Source organism: Protopterus annectens, chromosome 7.part0 (genome assembly GCF_019279795.1).
Source record: "Protopterus annectens isolate FY-2018-M chromosome 7.part0, PAN1.0, whole genome shotgun sequence".
Lineage (NCBI taxonomy): Eukaryota > Metazoa > Chordata > Ceratodontiformes > Protopteridae > Protopterus > Protopterus annectens.
Window position 1 is genome coordinate 1,265,937,559 of NC_056739.1, and position 22,181 is coordinate 1,265,959,739.

Sequence of the window (22,181 nt, forward strand, 5' to 3'; positions counted from 1 at the left end):
AAAAGCCTTACACAGTGTAGAAGAGGCCAGGACATTCATGTTTTCGCCAACATGGAAATTACAGATAGCGGCCAGTTGCACTTTCACCGTTGAGGAACTAGTCCTTTGTTGAAAAATATTGGCTAAGAAATCCAACACTGCAGGAACAGGGGCTGTAAAGGGATCCAGGTTCCACTGAGAAGCCCAAATAGAGAATCATTTCCATTTACTGTGTTAAATCTTCTTAGTGGAGGCCTTATGAGACGCCACCAGAATAGTTTTTACTGAAGATGAAAGACGGGGAGTCCTGGCAATCAAGGGAACTGGAGCAACCAAGCCATCAGCTTGAAGCTGCTCAGGTTGGGCGGACAAGAGCCCAAGGGATGGGAAATTAGATCCGGGCAGGGATCCAGAATCCATGGAGGAGCTAGAACATGAAACCACAGGAAGGGGAACCACACCTAACGAGGCCAGAACGGGGCAATGAGGATCACTTTGCACCCCAGTCGGCAAGCTTTCTGAAGAATCTTTGGAATGAGAGGTAATGGGGGATAAGTGTACAGTAACCCAGGAGGCCAAGCATGGACTAGAGCGTCTCTGGGGGGAATCCCCTGGCGAGGGGATCAGAGCGAAGAACTCGTTGCACTTCGCGTTGGAAGGAGATGCGAAGAGATCGCAGCAAGGCTGACCCCACGCAAGGAAGATCTCCGCTATCAATTGTTTCAGAGGCCACTCGTATGGCATTAGAATAGCCCGACTCAATCTGTCTGCTAAAATGTTGGAGCGCCCTGGGATGTGTGTTGCAATCAGAAATCAACTGGTGGAGACTGCCCACTCCCACACTCTCATGGCCTCGCGACAGAGAGGGTAAGATCTGGTTCTTCTCTGTTTGTTGATGTACCAGACAACCAACATGTTGGCTGACTGAATTGCAATAGTCCCTGGAGGAAAGACTGTGCGAAAGGCTTGCAACACTAAAAGTACTGCTCTCATCTCCAGAACATTGACATGAAATCTGGTCTCGATGTGGGACCATGTGCCTTGGACCGTCCTCCCGAGATAATGCCCCCTGCCCCCAAGCTGGGAGGTGTCCGTGGTCACTGTGGCTTGGGGTGTGGGTGAAGGAAATGGGCGTCCCGCTAAGATCTTTGGCTATTGGAGCCATCAGAGAAGCGACACCCTGCAGGCTTTGCTGACTTGAATTGGATATTCCATGGGGAGATCTAGCCAAGACCACTGTACGGCCAGAGTCCACTGAAGAACATGCATGTGAAGACGTGCACAGGGGGAGGATCGAGATTGCTGCCGCCATAGAGCCTAGGGCTCGGAGAATGTCACCCACCTTTGGTAGCTTGGGGCCAAGAACCACTGATGTATGGGCCTGTAGGCTCTGGACCCTGTCTGGAGTTAGGAAGACTTTCAATTGAAGGGTGTCCAGCCATGCCCCAATAAAGTCCAAGATCTGCAGAGGGACTTGGAAACATTGACAGTGATCCCTAGCCGGTCTGCAAGATGAAGGAAGGAGTCGGGCTATGCAAAGAAGATGCTTGGTGGAAGCAGCGAGGAGCCAATCATCTAGGTAAGGGAATACCTGAATTCCCTGAAGCCTCAGGTGAGCCGCTACAACTGCCATTACCTTGGTAAACACCCTGGGGGCTGTGGCGAGACTGAAGGGTAGGGCTCTGAACTGGAAATGACTGGCTCCCAACCGGAAGCAAAGGAATCTCCTGGAGCTTCTGCGAATCTTGATTTGGTAATAAGTGCCCTGGAGGTCTATTGAGCACATCCAGTCGCATTCTCGAAGATAAGGTAGAATGGACTGTAGGCTGACCATCCAGAATTTGTGCTTGGCTACCGCCAGGTTCAAGGTTGACAGATCCAAGATGGGCCTGAGGTCCCCCGTCTTTTTTGGCACTAAAAAGAACCTGGAGTAAACGCCTGATCCAGACTGATCTGGGAGGACTGGTTCGATGGCTCGTTTGCGAAGCAGCCTGTAAATCTCTAGCGCTGCTGCCTCCCTTTGAGTGGGTGGGATATCTGGGAGATGCTTTGGTTGGACTGGAGTGGTAACAAACGGGACGGTGTAGCCTCTGGATATTATTGGAAGCACCCAACGATCTGCAGTTATGGACTCTCAAGCTGTTGGGTGCAATGATAATCTTCCCCTGATTGTCTCCAGAATAGGACAGTCTGGCAACCTCTCAGGGCTGCTGCGTGGGGCCTGTCTGAGAAGGTCTCCCTAGACCCAAAGTTCCTCGGCTCCGCTCTGCCTCTGGGGCGGCATCTGTCCTGTCCCCTTCTGCCTCTAGGGGACGAATTTTCCTGAGAATCCCGGGAAAACTGATTTTTTTCTGAACCACATTTTCTTTTGTCCTCTCTGATTCCTAGAAAAGGATCTTTGAGGGCTAGAGAAGTGGAATCAGACGGCAGACAAAGTCTTCCCATCCTTTCGCTCTGGGCCAGAGTGTCATGTGCTGTCTTCCCAAAAAGGGAAGAACCATGAAAGGGAGCATTTGTGAAATACGCCTTGAAGGGGTCCACGAATTGACAGTCTGAGCAAAGTGCGTCACCTCATAGCCACGCCGGTCCCAGCCACCCTAGCCGCTGCTTCCCTGTAGCATGGGAAAGGAGATGCATAGACGTGTTTGATACTGATTTTAGAGTCGACATTTTCGTGGAGAACAAAAGCTTGTCCTCCGGCGACAAAGACTCTGGGGGGTGACTCTGCGAACTCCGTGACTAGGTCTCGCTGCAGTCGTATCACGTGTGCCAAATAGTTCAGTGCTCAGACAGAAAATGTCGCTGAAGAAAACACTTGCTTCCTAAATTGATCCACTGCCCTGGACTCCTTTGTCCAGAGGGTGGACCGAGGAACTCTCCTGTGTCAGTTCCCTCTTGGTGGTTGCTGCAACCACCAAAGCATCCACCATAGATCCTTTGTAGCAGGTCTGTCTGTCTGAAGGTGGAGAGAGAATCCTGTCCGGGCATTTTGGTATCGGCTCTATGGTGTCAGGCTCCTTCCATGCCCGCGTGGTGATAAGATCCACTAAGGGATCAGCAGGAGGGGACCAGGACGTAGATGGGCCTGTGACAAAAGCCTCCAGGAACACTGCCTCATCCGTAGAAGGTTATGGGGCTGACCAACCTCCCCTCTGACGGAGATCTCCATGATGTCTCCAAAGGAGACATCCTTGGGAGACAACCTGGGGGAACTTTCTCCATCTAAATCAATGTCATCCAGGCGCCTCCTTTTACACGTGTGCTTATGGGGACCCTCTTCAGTGGGACTCTCTGAAGAGGGCTCGTTGGCCACGGGGAGTTCCTAAAGGGGAACCGCCTGGGGGTCCTCTAGTACGGGCTGTCCCAGGGACAAGCTGAAGGGAGTCTTAACCGAATCCAGGGGAGTCTGGGCAGAATCCAAGGAAATAGGCTGGGGTCTCGATCCATGGGTGAGAACCCTCTCCACCACGTCGAACGCTGATGGAGAGCGTACGTCCTTAGCACCCAACAAGGAAGAAGCTCTCCCTGGGTCTGCCGTGAGGATTGGGGCCGAGGCAGGAGTAGCCGGAGCACCGAAGGAATGGCTCGGATCAGACAAAGTCGGAGTCGAAGACTCCTCCATTCCCTCGATCCGACTCCGCGTCCTCGGCCCCGAGAGTTGCTCGGATCCAAATTGTTCTAATCAGAGGAACTCAAGGTTATCGCCGAAGTCGAGGTTGGAGGAACCATCGGTGCCGAACCCCCAGCTCCGAGGATTCTCGGATCCATAAACCCCGAAACCGCAGGCTGGATCGGGGAAGGAGAAATTGGATGAAAAAAAGACATGGAGGTCCCCCCTCCAGAGGGAGAGGGGCCTGACAAGACTCCCATCTGGATTTGGGTCCGGATAAATCTCATCATCCTTGTCTATAACCAATTCTGATAGACTCAGAGTCGAGCACGAGGAGGCGACCGACTGATATGGCTGGTCGTTGCGATGACCCAGATGAAGGCCTCGGATTCAAGGGCTCCGTCGGCTCTGGGGAGAAACTCTGGGAGTGGAGCCGAGGAGATGTAGGTCTAGACACTTTAGAAGGTGGGCTAGGGAAGGGCTCCCGCTCTGGAGACCACTTATTGGGCCTATCCCCCCTCTTGTTCTTGTTTTTCCTGTCTTTTCTTTTGGCCTCCCCTTCAACAGGTCTAGTGGGAGGGTGAGCCCAGCCTGAAGGGGAGGTTGAGCAACTGCTGGAGGAGCCAAGGCCTATAAGTCCAGAGAGGAAACAGGTAGAAGGTCTTTTGCAACCAGTTTGGCCTTTCTTTCTTTCAAGGCCCTGGGGAACACCCAGGCAAACAACACACAGGGTGTGACCATTGGCCGGTGAAAGTTTATGGCCACACACTGTGCATTTCTTGAAAGTGGGTTTTGGCTGATCAGCCATACTATGAACACACATAGCCAACCTACTTAAGACGGACACTTTAAACATGTACACCTAAGGGGTAGAGAGGGCCTGTAAAAGACTACTTTACAACAAACTTTTTTATATTTATATATATATATATATATATATATATATATATATATATATATATATATATCAAACCGAAGAACAGCAATGCGATTGGGGGAGGAAAGGGAACTAAAGACCACACACACACACACTATCTGGACAAAAAAACGATCAAAAAGACACTAACCCCCCCAACACTTGGAGTTACAGAGATCACTATGCTGATGCACGAAACGACAAATGAGATCTGAGGGAAGGTAGGAGATGGTGATGGGTTATGGGTAAGGGGGGGGAGCTTGGAGCAGATGCTTGAAAAGTTGCCGGCTAGGATCAGATATGGATCAGAAAACCACAGGTTGCAGATAAAATGAAGTTAACTACTTCAGATCTACATTTCTATCCAAAGAAGAATTTTAAATCTCTTTTTCACATCATCTGAGAAAATCTGAGAATGCAGACAGGCAAACCTTCACAAAAACAGTACAAGTGGCCATAGCCCTGGAAAGAAGTATCAGAGTCATACACCCACTTTAAACAGTGAGCTGTGACATGTAAAACTGAAGACATTAAACCAAGAAAAAAATGCAGACAAAACATCCCTCAATTTCACAATTAGAATAAAACTAACATATGACCTAGAAAATTCAAAATTCTGAAAATGAAAGATCCATACAAGTTTTCCCATCCTTGTCAAACATTGTAGGACTGAAACTGACTAAACGTTTAGCAGCAGTAAGATTAACTACAGTTATAACTGCAGGGTCAGGTTTGTGATGAATGTATAAAACCTAAAATGCTTGAAGACCTTTATACAATCTATCTGGCTTTTAGGAGCAGAAGGCTATCAGGAAAACTGAAAGCACACGCACACCGACACACACACAGACAGACACACACAGACAGACACACACACACACACACACACACTCTCCATTGCTCAAAACACCCGGAGGAAAGGGTGAAGGGACTTAAGAGCTCTCTTCAATGGTAGGACAGCTCTGAAGGGCATGGTGCTCAAACCCGTGTTTTTAGGCAGCTTAGCTTGAGCTGCCTAATGGTTCGAGTACATGGAAAGTGCCCTGGAGCTTTGGAAGCTGACTGACTGTCATATCGATTTAGCTAAGGCTACTGCAGCAGTGATCAACATGAACACAAAGCATATTGTTTATTTATTTAACATTTATTGACTGGGAACATCCGACTAGGACAGAGTCTATTTTCAGCAGAGGCCAGGGTAGAAACGCTCCAGATGCACGTCTTTGGAATGTGGGAGGAAGCCAACACAAACGCAGGGAGGACATGTAGATGCCACACAGAAGGCACCCCATCAGAGAATTGAATTGGAGAACCTCTTGCTGTGAGGCCACAATGTTAACCGCTATACCACAACATTTAGCAAAATAGCAAGTCAGTCCTAAACTTAAACAATTATACCTATGCCAAATTCAAACCACGGTAGCATGAAAAGATTAATGCCACTGTAGGCTGGTTCCATGATGTAAGTGGGATGATGCCCAACTGTGACCCAGATGACTCAAGTTCATTTAATAAGCCAGGTTAATGAAGACCCTGTGGGGGTGACAAGGAAGTAAGAATGAGCAGCTTAATATGCTGGCTTGCCTATTTGGGGGAGGGGAGGTTTTCCAGACTACAGCCTTCAGTATAAGCCAGGGGCTGTCAGATGGGTGGATAAAGTGAGGGGGGAAAGCACAGACATCAGCAGCAGCAAAGGATATGCATACTGCAGCATGCACACAAAGCAATAATATCATTGCAAGACACAAACAGGGAGGTGGAAGTTAAGGACAGGACAAAGGGAAAAAGCCTCTCCATCAGGACAGCACCATGCAAAAAAAAAAAAAAAAATATATATATATATATATATATATATATATATATATATATATATATATCACACTGATATCATAGCATGCCATGCACAGCTCAAATGACTGCCATTAGTGGTTAAGAACAGGACAAAGGAGAAAGATCTCCTTATCAACATGATGGTATCATATAAAGATGCTAATATCTCCTCTTCACCTTGCTAAAAAGACTGCAAAAGGGCTGTTGGAACACAAACACTGGACGGATAGGGTGAAAAGGTGGGGGAGTGACAAAAACAAAGTGAAAAAAGGTACCAACTTTCACAAGAGTGACAAAGGCTTGAGCTGGGACATTCACATTACTGGTAAAATTCATGATTATACAGGAGAGATGATCACATTTACTATTTCTTACTGATGTAATAATTCTCTCTCAAAAAAAAAAAAAAAAAAAAAAAACTTTTTTTATACTCTGTTCAGAACACTCGCTCACTAAATATACACCAAACATCAGAGACAAAAAAACCTCACTGAAGTACCACAAACCGGCTGAAATGTTTAACATGCTCACATAATAGAATGTTCTGACCAAGGAATCACCTCCTTTTCCTTAACTGTGATGGGAGACATTAATACTGTTCAGATGCCGTGAGGAGCTGCTTAGTTATAGTTCAAAATTGGCAATCATCAGATGTAGCTAAGTTTAGGGTACACCATACCTCTCTCAATGGAAGAAATCTGGACAAAGCCAGAAATAATGTTGGAACAAAGGGCCCAAAAATAGGGAGAGATTTAAAATATTGCTCCTATAAACTTGGAAAGTTGCTAGAATGACAGATTTTCCATTATATATTTTCTGAAGGACATGAAGTCTGAAACTCAAATGACTGCCATTAATTAGCATTATTTAGTGACTTCATTTCTCTTTGATTTGCCAGAAAAACAAATTTTATGAGGGAACAGACCAAAAATAGGAGGCAAAAAATCTGGACATTTTGCGAAAATCTGGTCAGTTGAGCGGTGTGGGGTATACAAAGGAAATGCCATGAGTCAAAAGCAAGTGGCACTGTTTGCATACTCCACTGGTAAGACACTCTTGGAACAATGTACTGTTGTACAGATCACATTTTGCAATACAAAGTGGATCCAGTCAGGAAACTAGCAAACAGCAGTAAACATGGATCAAGTTTCATCTCGAGCTCTACAGGGAAAGACTAAAACAGACCTGCATGCATTCCATGAAAGAAAGCAGAGTGAGATATGACAGATGACACTTACACCTTACTGTTGTGCATGAAATGAACCAGAAATAATTAGCTTTCAATGCATAAAATGATGCATAAGAAAAAGATATAACGTGCAAAGCTATTTTCATTCAAAGATGTACTGCAACATTTTACGAACTGTGAAACAGCATTTCAGTTTAGACTGTAGGAGTGAAAGAAGTTCCAAGTATGTGTGGTTTTATTCATAAATTAAACAGAAGAAAATACAGAAGGAAAAAGCCAGAGATCAGGCCAAGACTACTAATTCTGTAAGCATGTTAAAATATGGAAGTCAAATGGACTTTTCTAATAGCAAATATCTTCTGTACATAGTATACTTACTCACAAAAAGCACAAACACACTGTACTGCAATTTATAATCTCTTGTGGAATAAAACTACACTGTAGAAAGGCACAGTCAGCTGTGTTTTAGAGTAAAAAAAAAAAAAAGTTTCCTCAATTAGCACTTAATTTCAGAATGGCAAGATTTCCTTATTTTTACCACACAGCATTCTAACAATCTTTTTAGTAAGGCATCTAATGGAAGCATGAAACCTCAAAATAACAATGCACTTTAACACAGAGGTGGGGATGAGGAGTCCACATATTTAATGGTTTAGCTTTGTTTATTAGGAAATTCTATAAAACTTGAGTATGTAAATGGATGATTAAACAAACAGTACTGCAATTCACTGCCGTTTTCAGCAGTGTAAGAAAAAACAGAAAGACACAATTGAAAAAGGTCACTTACTTCGGCTTCTTGGTTGTCATCTCTTCCAGTGTTGTGATGTACTCCAACTAAACTGGTGAGAAGGCCAAAACCCTGGTTTCGGTCTGTGAAAGAACAATTTTGTTGGTTAGTATTTCTAAATACCCAGGGAAGTTACGTCTGCTACATCAAACAAGATCACAAAGATAAGCACAAACAATTCAAACATGATTATGATCAGATGCACTTGTACAAAATTTAAGTGCTGGAAGTACTACTGAAAAGTTAAACATGGGTCACAAGGTAAGTAATCTCTTATCAGTGTCACTGACATTTTGGGAAATTGATGGAAGAAATTGTGTACCTCTACAGAAAAAGACATTATTCTTGTGTTATGACAGTGCGAGCATATGGAATGCAAATGTAGTACAAGTGGCTTAGATATGACTCCGGAGAACCTACTTCAATGCAAAGTGTTGTACACACACACTAAATAAATATTCTAGCCACAAATTTAGTATAAAGGAGTTAAAAATACACTTGAAATCTGCAAGCTTTCTGTCGAATAAAACACTTTGCCATAATAAAAGTTATTAAAAACATCATCTCTTATAAACAGGTACGCCTGCAACAAAAGAAAATATGCGTTATTCAGTAATTAAATCAGTTAATTGAATGATCAGATAATGTTCCAAGCATTTGTTCTGCAGCAGACTTAAAGGAACAATGTTCACTAAAAATGAAAGTTATGTACTTATCATAAAGCTAGACCTATGATGTCCGTCTCCATCTGGTTCAACCGACAGGGTTATTGGGTCTGACGCTGGCCGATTCTACAAGATTTCAGCTCAACAGGCTCCGACTCCCCTACCCACAATCCCTTGCTCCCTAGGGGATACCTCAGATCGAGTTTGGCCCCTCTTAAATCTAACACCATTGTAATACACGCACATAAAGGAGGAGGATGGAGGACTCCAACAGAAGGAAATAATAAACTGCTCTTACTCTGTCATTCTATGATGACAGACTGCCATAAAGGCGGGGCAAGAGGAAGGGAAGGTCAAACCAGAGAAAGACAACATGGATAGAATAGTTGTGTAAAATCTTACCATAACCATAGATGTCCTTCTCTTCCATGTTGCTGTATTCTAGGTGTGGGATTTCCTGCCCTTTGGCAACTCGAACTTCGGCTTCTATACAAAAGCTTCAGCTTGGTTACTGCAGTGTGCATGGGACGTCACATATAGGGCCATAAACCAAGGGGCCTTAAATGTGACATCTGCATGCACAATCCTCAGAACTAAGGCCAGCAGGCAGAGAATAAGGGCCAGCAGGAGGTGTGCCAGTTGTTTACAGGTGTGTAACTTGGAGACCTACTGAAATGTAGGTAGTACAGGAAGGTATAAGACTAGGGGGGAAGGATTACTGCAACATGAAAGAGAAGGACATCTATGGTTATGGTAAGATTTTACACAACTATTCTATGTCCTTCTATTCCTATGTTGCAGTATTCTAGGTGTGGAAGCGTACCACAGTTTAAGAGGAGAAGAGGGTGGTGATAGATGCAGAGGGTTCTACAAGACCCTGCAGGATTGCTCTGGTGAATCCTGTTCTAGCCCTGGAAACTTGATCCAATTTGCAATGCTTGGCGAAGGTGTGGATAGTGGCCCAGGTGGCTGCTTCCAAAATGGATGCTGAGTCTAGGCCTTTCAGGAAGGCACTTGAGGTGGCCACAGCTCTAGTGGAATGGGCCTTGATTCCCACTGGGGGTTCCTTTCCGTGGTGAGAGTAGCAGAAGCAAATAGCTTTCCTGATCCAGCATGCAATGGTCTGTTTGTAGACTGCCTTGGCCAGGGCTCTGGGGTGGAAGTAGACAAAGAGCTGGTTAGTCTTTCTGATGGCCTTGGTCTTGTCCGGGTAGAATCTAAGTTATTTGTGCACACCCAGGGAGTGCAGTACCCTCTCCAGTGGGTGAGGGGAAAAAAGGTGGGCAGATGAATGGATTGGTTAAGACAGAGATCACTGACCACTTTAGGCATAAAGGAGGGGTTGGTTCGCAAGGTCACCCTGTCTTTGTGGAAGACGGTGTAGGGGGGACAGGCCATTAGAGCCTGCAGTTCTGACACTTTTCTGGCTGAAGTGATAGCCACCAGAAGGACGGTCTTCCATGTACACATCTGTAAGGAGGAAGGTCTGGCAGGTTCAAAAGGATGTTGGGTTAATTTCTCTAAGATGTAGTTAAGGTCCCAGGGCGGAGGGATAGGGTTCCTAGGTGGTCTCATGTGCAAGACCCCTTTAAGGAAGAGTTTTACGTCGAGCCTGGCCAGCAAGGGGGGTTTCCAAGGGCGGGCAGGCAGGCTGATATGGCCGAGAGATGAACTTTTACACAAGAAGAAAGGTAATTTTTTTATCAATTGACAAGTAGTTTCGGAGCTGGGGTCCCTTTCCTTTTGCAGACACCATTTTGCAAATATTTCCCATTTTAGCAAATCTTTCCCATTTTAGCCAGGTAAGATTTTCTGGTGGTAGGTTTCTTTGCCTCCCTTAGGACTGAAAGCACGTCCTCTAAGTACTGGAGTCTGAATGGAATCAAATGTTTATCACCCACAGAGTCAGAGACAACATCTTTACCTGTGGTTGTAAGAGAATTCCTTTGTCTTGTGACAGTAGGTCCACCTTGTAGGGTAACGAAGTGATTGCCCTTGCCTAGTTTGTGAAGTAGGGTGAACCAGTGCTGCCTTGACCAGTAGGGAGTTACTAACAACATTTTTGGTTTGTCCTTCTGGATTTTCAGGAGGACTTTCTGAATCAGTGGGAACGGGGGGGGGGGGGCATAAAGGAACTTCCCCTCCCAAGAGATGCTGAGGGGTAGTGGGTGTTTGAGCAGAAGCTCTGCAATTGCCTTTTCTGGTGGGAGGCAAACAGGTCTATTTGTGGAGCACCCCACTGGTGGACTATGTCTAAGAAGACCTCCCTGTTCAGCATCCATTCGTGTTGAGATGAGGAGGTCCTGCTCAAGAGGTCTGCTTGGTGGTTGCCCTGTGAGGGGATGTAGACTGCCTGCAGGACTAAGTTGAGCCGGGAGGCTAAGTCCCATATCATCAGGGATAGACTGCACAGCTGATAGGCCTTTGTTTCTCCCTGCTTGTTGAAGTACTACATCATTGTGGTGTTGTCGGTGACAATATGGAGCACCCCTGGAACCAGGAGGGTGAAGGTCTGTAGAGCTAAGAAAACTGCTGATTTCCCTGATATTGATGTGTTTGGCCTGAAGAGAGGGATGACACTTCTCCTTAATCTTGTAAGAAGCTCCCCAACCTGAATCTGAGGCATCTGTATGCATAACTTGGGTTGGGGGGGGCTGTAGTGGGAGCCCTGGATTCAATTTCACTTGCTGGATCCACCAGTTGATTTCTGTTTTCAGACAGGGAAGGAGGGGGGTGGCCTGTTCTAGGGGATGCAGGTGCTGGGACCAGGTGTTCTTCAGGAACCACTACAGCTTGCGCATGTGCATTCTTGCCAGAGGTAGCATGGGGATGGCTGCTGCCATCAAACCCAGGAGGCGAAGAAAATGCCTTGCCGTCACCTTTTGGGATAGTAGCGCTTCCTGGAAGTGGGAAGTTAAGGACAGAACCTTATCCTGAGGTAGAAAGGCCTTCATTGTGTCTGTTCTGATTCTGCAGCCGAGGAAAATCTTGTCCTGGCTTGGGATCAGACAGGATTTGAGGAGGTTGATGGTGAATCCTAGGTTCTGCAGAAGGGACATGGTGAAATGTAGATGCTTTAGTAGAGCATCCCTGGACACTGCCAGAATCAGGATGTCATCCAGATAAGGGTAAATTTGCATCAATTGAGTTCTGCACAAGGCAATGGCTGGGGTCAGGCACTTTGTAAAAACCCTGCGAGCTGTGGATATACCAAAGGGCAAGGCAGTAAATTGGAAATGAGAGGAAGGGCCAGAGGAATGCAGGAATTGTCTATGGGAACTCCTGATGGGTATGTGCAGGTAGGCTTCCATTAGGTCTAGGGCGACCATGAAGGCCGTGGCTGAAATGACAGGCAGCAAGGTGGGGAGACAGAGCATTCTGAAGGAGGATACCTGAAGATGTAGGATTAGAAAGGACAGATCCAAGATGGGTCTCCAGGGGCCATCTTTTCTGGGGACCAGGAAGAGACGGGAGTAAAAGCCTTTTCCTTCGCCTGGAGGAACTATGGTGCCTAGCTGCAGAAGATCTGCCAGAACTTGTGGCATAAGATGGGCCTGTTTTTCTTTGGGGAGGGAAGGGATGCCTCTTCTGGATTGCTTCTCTTTCCAGGATAGGAAGTACCCTTTTTGGACAATATTTAAGACCCACTGGTGTAAAATGATGGATTGCCAAAGGGGGAAGAGTGTGGGAAAGGAAGGCTGAGAGGGGGAGGTGGGCAAGGCAGTCACGCATTACTGGGGCCTCCTCTGTCCTGAAAGGGCTGTCTGGGGTGCTGTGGAGGAGCAGATCTGGAGTTAGGTCTTCTGGCCCCTCTCCTGGACCTGGAAGAGGAGGGCTGAGGAGTACGTCTTACAAATGTGGCTTTAGCAGGGTAATTCCTGTAATACTTGGGTATGAGAGACACCAGCAGGTGCTTAATGTCCTGGAGCTCTTTGCTTTTTTCTTCTAGATTTTTAAAAAGGCCAGCGGATTATTCCGAACAGCACATTGTGGTCCACAGGGGTGTCCAGGATTTTAGCCTTGAAGTCCTCGGGGAGGTTCTAGAGTCTTAGCCATGAGTACCTCCGGAGGGCTGAAGCAGATGCTGCAGACATGGCAGATGCTTCTGCAGCATCGTAGCTGTACCTTATGGAGTGCCTGACTACCTGATGGGCCAAGGAAAGTTTGGATGACATGTCCATCTTGCTGGGACTGTCAGGCAAGGAAGCCAGCATAGAGGAGGCTTGACAGACCAACTCTAATGCATACTTGGTCATGTGGGTGTGATAATTTATGGCTCTGAAAGCCAAAGTAGACGTAGTGTACACCCCTTCTTCCCCATCCTATCCATGTACTTACTGTCTTTGTCAGTGGGTAGTAGGGAGGCAGAAGGCAGCAGTCTAGACTGCTTATCTGCTGCGGTGGCAAAAACAGCTGGGTTTGCCAAGGGAGGCTTAACTAAGAATTTGTGGTCCTCTGGTACTTTACAGAAGCGGTCAGGATGCTTAGGGGCCGGAGGCTGGGAGTCAGGGGCCTTTGAGGCTGCATTGAAGGGATCCAAGTAAGCAAGCAGAAAGTACAGTTTTGTACCTACCATAAATGCAGATGTTCGAGTGTTCACCCTGCTGCAGTCACATCATACACGGGTTATCCTGCCGTCAGGCGGTCCCACAGTCGGCCTGAGTTCCAAAGTCTTGGTCCGGCGTCGGTTTCTGTCGCTTCTTCCCTGACGTCAGTGCGCCAGGGGTATACAAGAGGCATCTGACGCCATTTTCTTCAGTTTTTCTTGCCCCAGATGTCAGGTGCCCCCAATAGGTAGGCAATATATATATTGCTATATAAAACTGTACATATAAAAATAAAACAATACCTTCAGGCACAAGCAAATACACCACAGAGGTTGTATAGGATAGAAAGGTATAGATAATTCCAGCTAGTTCAGAGGGGATGGAGGGAGGGTAACCTGGACTGCAGCAGGGTGAACACTCGAACATCTACATTTATGGTAGGTACAAAACTGTACTATGTTCATCGTGTTACCCTGCTGTAGTCATCACACTTCGGTTGAATCCCAAAGCTAAAGATGGGTGGTGGAGTTAAACAGGGTTAGAAGAAGCTAATAGGCCCTGCAAAACTGCAGTGGTAAAACCAGCTCTAGTCTTAGAATATAGAGGTAAGTGATAGTGTTTGGTGAAAGTGTGCACTGAACTCCAAGTTGCAGCTTCCAGAATATCCTTGGTTGGCACCCCCCTGAGAAAGGCTGCTGATGTAGCTGTAGCCCTGGTGGAGTGGGACCTAATGTTAGCAGGCACCGGTTTCCCATGATGCGTGTAGCAGAAACGTATGCAATGTCCTATCCATTTTGAAATGGTCTGTTTTGAGATGGCTTTTCCTTGTGATCCTGCAGCATAGGCTACAAAGAGCTGGTCAGATTTTCTGAAATCCTTAGTTTTACCCAAGTAGTAACGTAATTGCCTGTGAATGTCCAAAGAGTGCAGGAGTCTTTCTCCTTTGTTCTGGGGATTTGGAAAAAAGGTGGGCAAATGAATGGTTTGCTTTAGGGCCACACTGGATACCACATTTGGCATAAAGGAAGGGTTAGTTCGTAGAGAGACTCTGTCTTGATGAAAAATGAGGAAAGGCTCCTCTGCCATTAGTGCCTGTAGCTCTGAGACTCTTCTAGCTGAAGTTATTGCTAGTAGCAGGGCAGTTTTCCATGAAAGAAATTTTAAATCAGCTGAAAAAGCTGGTTCAAAGGGCAGCAGTGTAAGCTTTTCCAGAACAAAGTTGAGATCCAAAATAGGTGTTGGTGCTCTCCTGGGCGGTCTTATGTTCTTAGCCCCTCTGAGGTACTGTCTTAGGAGTGGATGTGAAAATAAAGGAGGATCCGTGTTGTAATGAGCTGAAATTGCTGAGGCATGGATCTTAATAGATGAAAAGGAAAGTCCTTTGTGCAACATCTCAGTTAAATATTGTAGAATCTGAGGAATGTTTGGATCAAGGGGATTTTGGCCTTTAGCCTGGTTCCAGGCGCAAAATATTTTCCATTTGTCTGAATAAGTTTTCCTGGTGCTGGGCCTCCTGGCCTCCAGAATGACATCCATAACAGCTTTGGGTAGAGGTGTTGGCTGGTTGTTTAGGTAATTTGCCATGCAGCCAGGTTTTAAGTCTTGAGCTGGCTGTGTAGAATCTGATTGTCTCACTGGGTGAGCAGGTGAGGAATTTGTGGTAAAATACATGGTGGGCCATGGGCCATGTTCCTTAGAATTGGATACCAGTGCTAGCGTGGCCAGTCTGGTGCAATGAGTATCATTTGTGGCCTCTCTAATCTGACTTTCAGCAGTACCTTTGCTAGAAGAGGCAGTGGAGGAAAGGCATACACTGTTAATGTTTTCCAACTGAATGAGAGGGCGTCCACTTTCCAAGCTTGTGGGTGGAATGTCATTGTGCAAAATTTTTGAAGTTGGTAATTTTGGGGGTTGGCAAACAGATCTATGTCTGGGTGTCCCGATTTTTGAGTTATCATTGCAAATACTTGTGGATCTAGTTTCCACTCGTGGGGATCCATGATGTTTCTGCTTAGGTCATCTGCCAATGTGTTTTTCTTTCCTGGAAGGAATTGTGCTTGTAGTTGAACTTGGTAAGACAGTGCTGTGTTCCACAAGGTCATTGCTTGCCTGCATAGAGGGTAGGAATGTGTGCCCCCTTGCTTATGTACCACATTACTGTGGTATTGTCCGTCTTTATTATTAGTTGTCCTGGGTGTAAGAGGTCTTTGAAAGCTGTTAGGGCATTCTGTACTGCTAGCATTTCTTTTTGATTGATATGCAGATGCCTTTGATCTGTAATCCATTTGCCCTGAATGCACTGTCCTGCCATGTGTGCTCCCCAGGCATAGTCCGATGCATCTGTTGTCATAGTTTGCCTGACTGTGGGTAAGGTGAAAGGCTGACCCTTGAGTTGACATGCCTGTGCCCACCATAGAAACTCCTGTTGAAGGCAGGGAATGAGTGGTATCACTGTTTCCAAGTTGTGGCTGTGCTGAGTCCATACGCTTTTCAGGTACCACTGTAATTTCCTCATATGCAGTTTTGCAAATGGTAGTAGTAGTACGCAAGATGCCATGAATCCCAAGGCCTGCAGAATTTTTCTTGCAGGGAGTTGGGTCTTTGTCACCATTATTTTGAAGTATTGAGTCAGCTGCTGTTGCTTGTCTGGCGTGAGATAAGCCATCCGGCCCGTTGTATTCAAGCTGGTACCCAGGAATATTACGTTTTGTGAGGGCACTAGTTTTGATTTCTTTTCATTTACTGTGTACCCTAGGCAACTTAGAAGGTGTTTGACAAATGCCAGATGCTTTAAAAGAATGTCCTTGCTTTCTGCTTGAATAAGGCAGTCGTCCAGGTATGGGTATATTTGAATTCCTCTTTGTCTGCAACTGGTGCCAGGCATTTTGTGAAGACCCTGGGCGCAGTAGATAAGCCAAAGGGCAGTGCAGAGAATTGATAATGGGTTGAACCTGCAATGAAGCGGAGGTATCTTCTGCAATTTTGTCTGATAGGGACATGCAGGTATGCCTCCTTGAGGTCCAGCGTTACTAGCCAAGCCTTCTTGCCCAGCATGGGAAGAAGCTGCTGTAGTGTTAGCATCTTGAATTTTGGTACTTGCAGATAGGTGTTCAGAATTGAAAGATCCAGAATGGGTCTCCATGCTTTGTCCTTTCTTGGGACTAGAAAGAGTCTTGAGTAAAATCCTTGTCCTTGCTCCTGTGTAGGTACCTGTTCAACGGCTCTCATGTCCATGAGAGCTGTAATTTGTTTTTGTGCCTCTGCCGATTGATTTGGTGGCAGGTTTGACATTCCTTTTATCCTTGGCAAGGTATGAAAGTGGAATCTGTATCCTTGTGAGACGTTTAGGACCCATTTGTCTTTTGTGATGATGTGCCAGTTTGTCTGCAAAAAGTGCTAATTTTCCTCCCAAGGGAGCGGCCAAGAGAGATTTGCTTGGTAGTTTTGAGGGTTGAGTCATTGTGTATGTCTTCTGCTAGCGTGGGGCCTGTCTTCTCCTTTCTGGGTAGCAGTACCCCATTGGCGAGGTTTGTAAGGGCCTTGTGACTGACCTCTGCCCCTTCGGCATCTGTATTTGCCCCTCTGTGATTTGTCAGAAGCTGGAAAGGACCAGTTTTTTGTTGGCCAATTTCTGCTGAAACAAGGGGGTTGTACCTGTAAAAAATCCTTGACCGTCTGGCATAGACTTTGCCTTATCCTCCATTTTCTTTAAAACCTCTTCTGCTTTGACACCAAATAATACATCCTGCTGTAAAGGTGCATCCAATAATTTTGCTTTAAAATGATCAGGTAGGGTTTGTTCTTTTAACCAAGCATGCCTACGTATGACAGACCCAGTAACAGCTGCTCTACAGGAAGCTTCCAATGAATCAAATCCACATTGTAAAGTATGTTTGCCCACCTGTTCAGCTGCATGCAACAGATCCTGCATTTCCTTGAATTCAGACTGCTCAGAATGTGTGCTCATTTTTTGTTTTAATTGAGACATTAGGAATTGCTGATATTTCAGCATGTGAAACTGGCAATTTAATGCTCTCATAGCCAGAGTAGCTGAGGTGTATATCTTCTTTCCCCATCTATCTAGGGCTCTGGAATTCCTTTCAGAGGGCGCAGGATTTTTAGCCATAGAAGCTTTAGCCCCTTTGGGACCCTGGGAAATTGTTTCTGGGTCAGCCACAGGGCTTTTATAAAGGACTTTGTGTGAGTCAGGTACTCTGTAGTATCTGTCTGGTCTGGCTGGAGCAGGAGGTAGAGAGTTTGGATTTAGACTAGACTCCAAGTAAACATCATCCACAATGTCTAAAACTGGAGGGATAGCAAGTGGTCTGTGCTGGGGTAGTAAAAGGAACTCTCGGAGCCTTTTCTTAGAATCAGAGTAGTCCTGGCCTTCCCAGTGGAAATGTTCCCTCATGGTATGTAAAGTTTCCCCAAAGGAGTAGTCTTCAGGGGGAGATGCTGAGGGAATAGAGTCTTCAGCATCAGAGTCTTCATAAGGGGGAAAAGCGTAATCCTGTTCCTCAGAAGAATCTGAGGAAACTGAAACCTGGTCAGAGGAAGCATAATCCTCCTCTTGTCTTGGTCTTTTATCTGGGGGGGTATTGGAACCCCTGATTAGGGTAATCAAATCTTCAGCCATCTTAAGCATCTGCTTCTTAGGCATGGGGCCTTGAACTGGAGACTGATGTACAGTTTTTTTTGGTTTTAATGGAGTTTTAAGCTTAGCATAAGATTTAATGGTGAGTGTAGTCGGTCTGAAGACAACTTCTGCAACCGAAGGTGTTTCTACTGCACCGGGATTTCCTTCTGCTCCGGTGTCGGAAGGGCCTAATGAAGATGGCTGCGATGGCCGAGTACACTCCGCTTGAGAATCCGCAGCTGCCTGGGGTTCCAATTCTGCGGTCGTCAGGGGCTGCGTAGGTGCCTCAATGAAAACCGGAGAACCGGCGACAGGCCCAGCAAAGGCCCCGGAGTCTGGCTTGGTCCTAGGCTGCCTGTCCTTATCCTTGCATTTTTTATGCATGCCGGTCGTCGGCTGCTCCGACGGCATGATATAATTAAATTTCTTACCAAAGTAATGTCGTGCGAAGTCAAAACCGTGTTTGTTAGTTTATTAAACCTAGCACAAAACCGACAACCTGTGACGTCGTGGTCTGGGCCTAGGCAAGGAATACAATAAGAATGGAAGTCCTTATGAGGTATTTGATTCCCACAAGAAATGCAATTGTTAACTTTTTCTGACATCGGACTGAGGCAAGAAAAGGTTCCCCAACGGGGTACTTAGCTTTATTTAAGACTTCGGACTGAAATTCGATTCGAAAATCTCAGGTGTCGACCGACCGGCACTTGCGAACTGCTTCTGCTTCGGGCACCGCGTGGCAAGAAAGACTGAAGAAAATGGCGTCGGATGCCTCTTATATACCCCTGGCGCATTGATGTCAGGGAACAAGCGACAGCAACCGACACCGGACCAAGACTTTGGAACTCAGGCCGACTGCGGGACCGCCTGACGGCAGGATAACCCAAGTGTGATGACTGCAGCAGGGTAACACGATGAACATCAGGGGGAACTGCTGAAGGGGAGGGGGATTCCACTTGCAGCAGATTAAAGTACCTTTTTTGGGTGTCAGTCATTTAGAAAGTGTCCCATTTAAAGTAATCCTTCATCTTGGTGATGGTCTCACCAAAAGTAATGTCCTCAGGGGGACAGTTTCCCTCCACAGATTCCTCATCCGGAGAGTAATATTCCTGGAGAGGGGGAGGGGGGGGGCAATCTGGGAAACATAAGAAATGGACTCCTCTGATGAAGAGAAAGAAGAGTCATGCTCTTCTTCCCTGACCTAAGGGGTTATGGATGGGAGGGAAGAAGCACAGACATGCCTAGGGCTCAAAAGAGGCAGGGTGGAAGTGGCTGAGGCTGAAAGCCTAAGGGTCACAAAGGCCTGCATGAGAGAGGAAGTGAGGCCTGCCAATCCGGTGTGATTTCTGAAGAAGAGGAGATACGTTTAGTTTTCTGCTTTTTTTTGGCTGGAGAGGAAGTAGAGAGTGGCCTGGCGTCTGGTCTGGAGATTTAGCACATCCGAAGTCTTGATCCCTGCCTGAGGTACCACCGAAACTGGTTCCCCCTCGACAGGTGTTGATGTCTGAATGAGCTTGAAGGACGTGCCGGTCGTCAGCTGCAAAACAGCTTCCTCAAGGGACGTCGCTGCAGTCGACGGATCCTCTGAGCACACCTCAATCCCTAGATCGGCAGTTGGCGGTTTGTCGGTAAGCGGCGCTGCACGCAAAGAAGGCCTAGGAAACTTGGCCTTCTTGTGTGAAGGTTCAGGTGCGGGCCTCCGATGCAGGATCCATGCTACGGGCCAACCGTTTGAGGCGTTGGTTCTTGAGGTAGAGATTTAATGAGGCTAGATGGCTGTGTAAGGTCCTAGGCACAAATGACTGACAAATAGTGCAGGAGGAGTAATCATGTTCCTGGCCTAAGCAAAAAAACACACCTGTCATGGCCGTCCTTGTGGGGTATCTGGCGCCTGCACTGGCACTTTCCCTTTTTTCCTGACATCAGCTAAGGCTACAACAACCAAGTTTTAGCTATAACAATTGTCAAAAATAAAGTTTGAAACCTAACAGGCTACTTCTATTTAAGATGCGATGTCTGTGAAGAAGCGATCGTACGATGCGAATGTCGTCTGCGGCTGAAAAGATCTGAGGATTGTGCATGCAGACATCACATTTAAGACACCTTGGTTTATGGCATTACGTGTGACCACACACACACACACACACACACACACACACACACACACACACACACACACACACACACACACACACACACACACACACACACACACACCACACACCACACACCACACACCACACACCACACACCACACACACTACAGCAGCCAAGCTGAACCTTTTGTATAGAAGCCAACGTACAAGTCGCCTGAGGGCAGGAAGTCCCACACCTAGAATACTGCAACATAGGAAAAGGACATCTATCATTACGGTAAGTACATAACTTTCTTATCCAATGTAGTCTTCCTCTTCAGGCTTCAACCTGTGGGACAGAGTCCCCAGCCACATAACAACCCTAGGAGGAAATAATGAAGGATATTCAGCAACATGATGGAGCGAAATGAAACCTTGGACCTAGACTGAATGTCCAGCTTGTAGTGAAACACAAAGGTGTGAGAGCCTACCCAAGTTGCTGCTGCATACACATCATCTAAAGATGCTCTAGATAAAAAAGCCATACTCTGCAGCCAGTGCTCTGCTGGAGATACTTTTATGTTTGCAAAGTCTTACCTCTCATGGTATAAGAAAAGGAAATGAAGCCTGACAGACAACTGGATAACAACTTTAAAAACTGGTATACCCAATTTAGATTTGGAAAGGAAACAACTTTTTGGACTTCCTAAAAGATTTTGTCCTGACCAAGTACATAAAAGTACAATCTCAATTGTCTATGCACATCCAAACAATGCAAAAAGTATTTGCCCTTCTTTAAAAAGTTAGGAAAAATACAGGTAGATGAATTGTTCGATTCAAATTATTCTCAGTAGCCCCCTTAGGAAGAAAAGAAGGGTCCATGCAAAGGGAAATCCTATCTTTGTGGAACATCAGGTATGGGAGAATAGTAGAAACAGTTTGTAGCTCGGACACTTGCCTGGCCGAAGTAACAGCCAAAAGGAATAATGTCTTCAAAGATAAAAACTTCTGATCTGAAGTAGTAGAAGGTGCGAAGAGAAGGCCTACAAGGACGTGCAACATGAAGGGTAATCCCATGGAGAGAGAGAGGGGGACCTGAATGGGCGGGTGCAAAAGAAATGCACCTTTGAGACATGCTTTGGAAATTTAGTGCAGCCAAGGGAATATTATCCCTGCGAACATGATAATTTGATATGGTTCCCAACTGCACCTTCAACGTAGAATAACTAGAGCCTGTTTTAAACAAATCTGCAGGCAAATCTAAGACTATCTTTAAGGAAGCAGGAAAGGGATTAAATCCTCACAAATCCAGCAGGAAAAGATAAACTCCCCCACAAATCCAACCATCTAAAAGCACTTCCATTTACTTGCGTACACTTTCCTGGTAGACAACTTCTGGGAAAACTACAAAATATACACAACTCTATTATCTGATAGCTTCGGATTTCTGGCCATCAAAGGAACTGGAGAAACCATGCTGTTAAATTTGAGGGTCCAAAGGTTGGGTGGATGCAGAGCCGCTGGATAAGAAATGAGATCCAGAATGAGATTCAATACCCAAGATGGGCCATCTCAGAAGATGTCACAGACAGGGGAACCATACCTGATGAGGCCAAAAGGGAGCAATGAGGATCATTGTTGCTCTGCAATGGGGCTACCTTCTGAAGAAACTTGATCACCAGGGGGACACAGGAGGATACATGTATAGGAGACCTGGGGGTCAAGCATACAGAAACGGGTCTCTGGGTGACTGTCCCTGAGGATTAATTAAGGCGTTAACAGCTGATGCATCTGGTGTTGGAGTGGGAAGCAAAGAAGTCACAACACAGTGCTGCACCACCAACAAATCTAAGCTGCTACTCTTGGATTAAGAGACCACTCATGAGGAAGAATATTCCTGCATGCTGGACCTCCTGGGGAAGTGTGTTGCAATCAGAAACCGTTGAG

The 22,181-nt window shown here is 46.1% G+C and overlaps 1 protein-coding gene across 1 annotated transcript in view; it reads right to left on the bottom strand.

Annotated features, from left to right (window-relative positions):
- The window catches only part of AAGAB (alpha and gamma adaptin binding protein), a gene marked incomplete in the record, with an annotated part of 888,073 nt that overhangs the window by 332,767 nt on the left and 533,125 nt on the right, over nucleotides 1-22,181 (bottom strand). Inside the window, 1 exon segment of the mRNA XM_044077879.1 lies at nucleotides 8,312-8,394. Within this exon segment, the coding sequence (XP_043933814.1) occupies nucleotides 8,312-8,394 (83 nt within the window).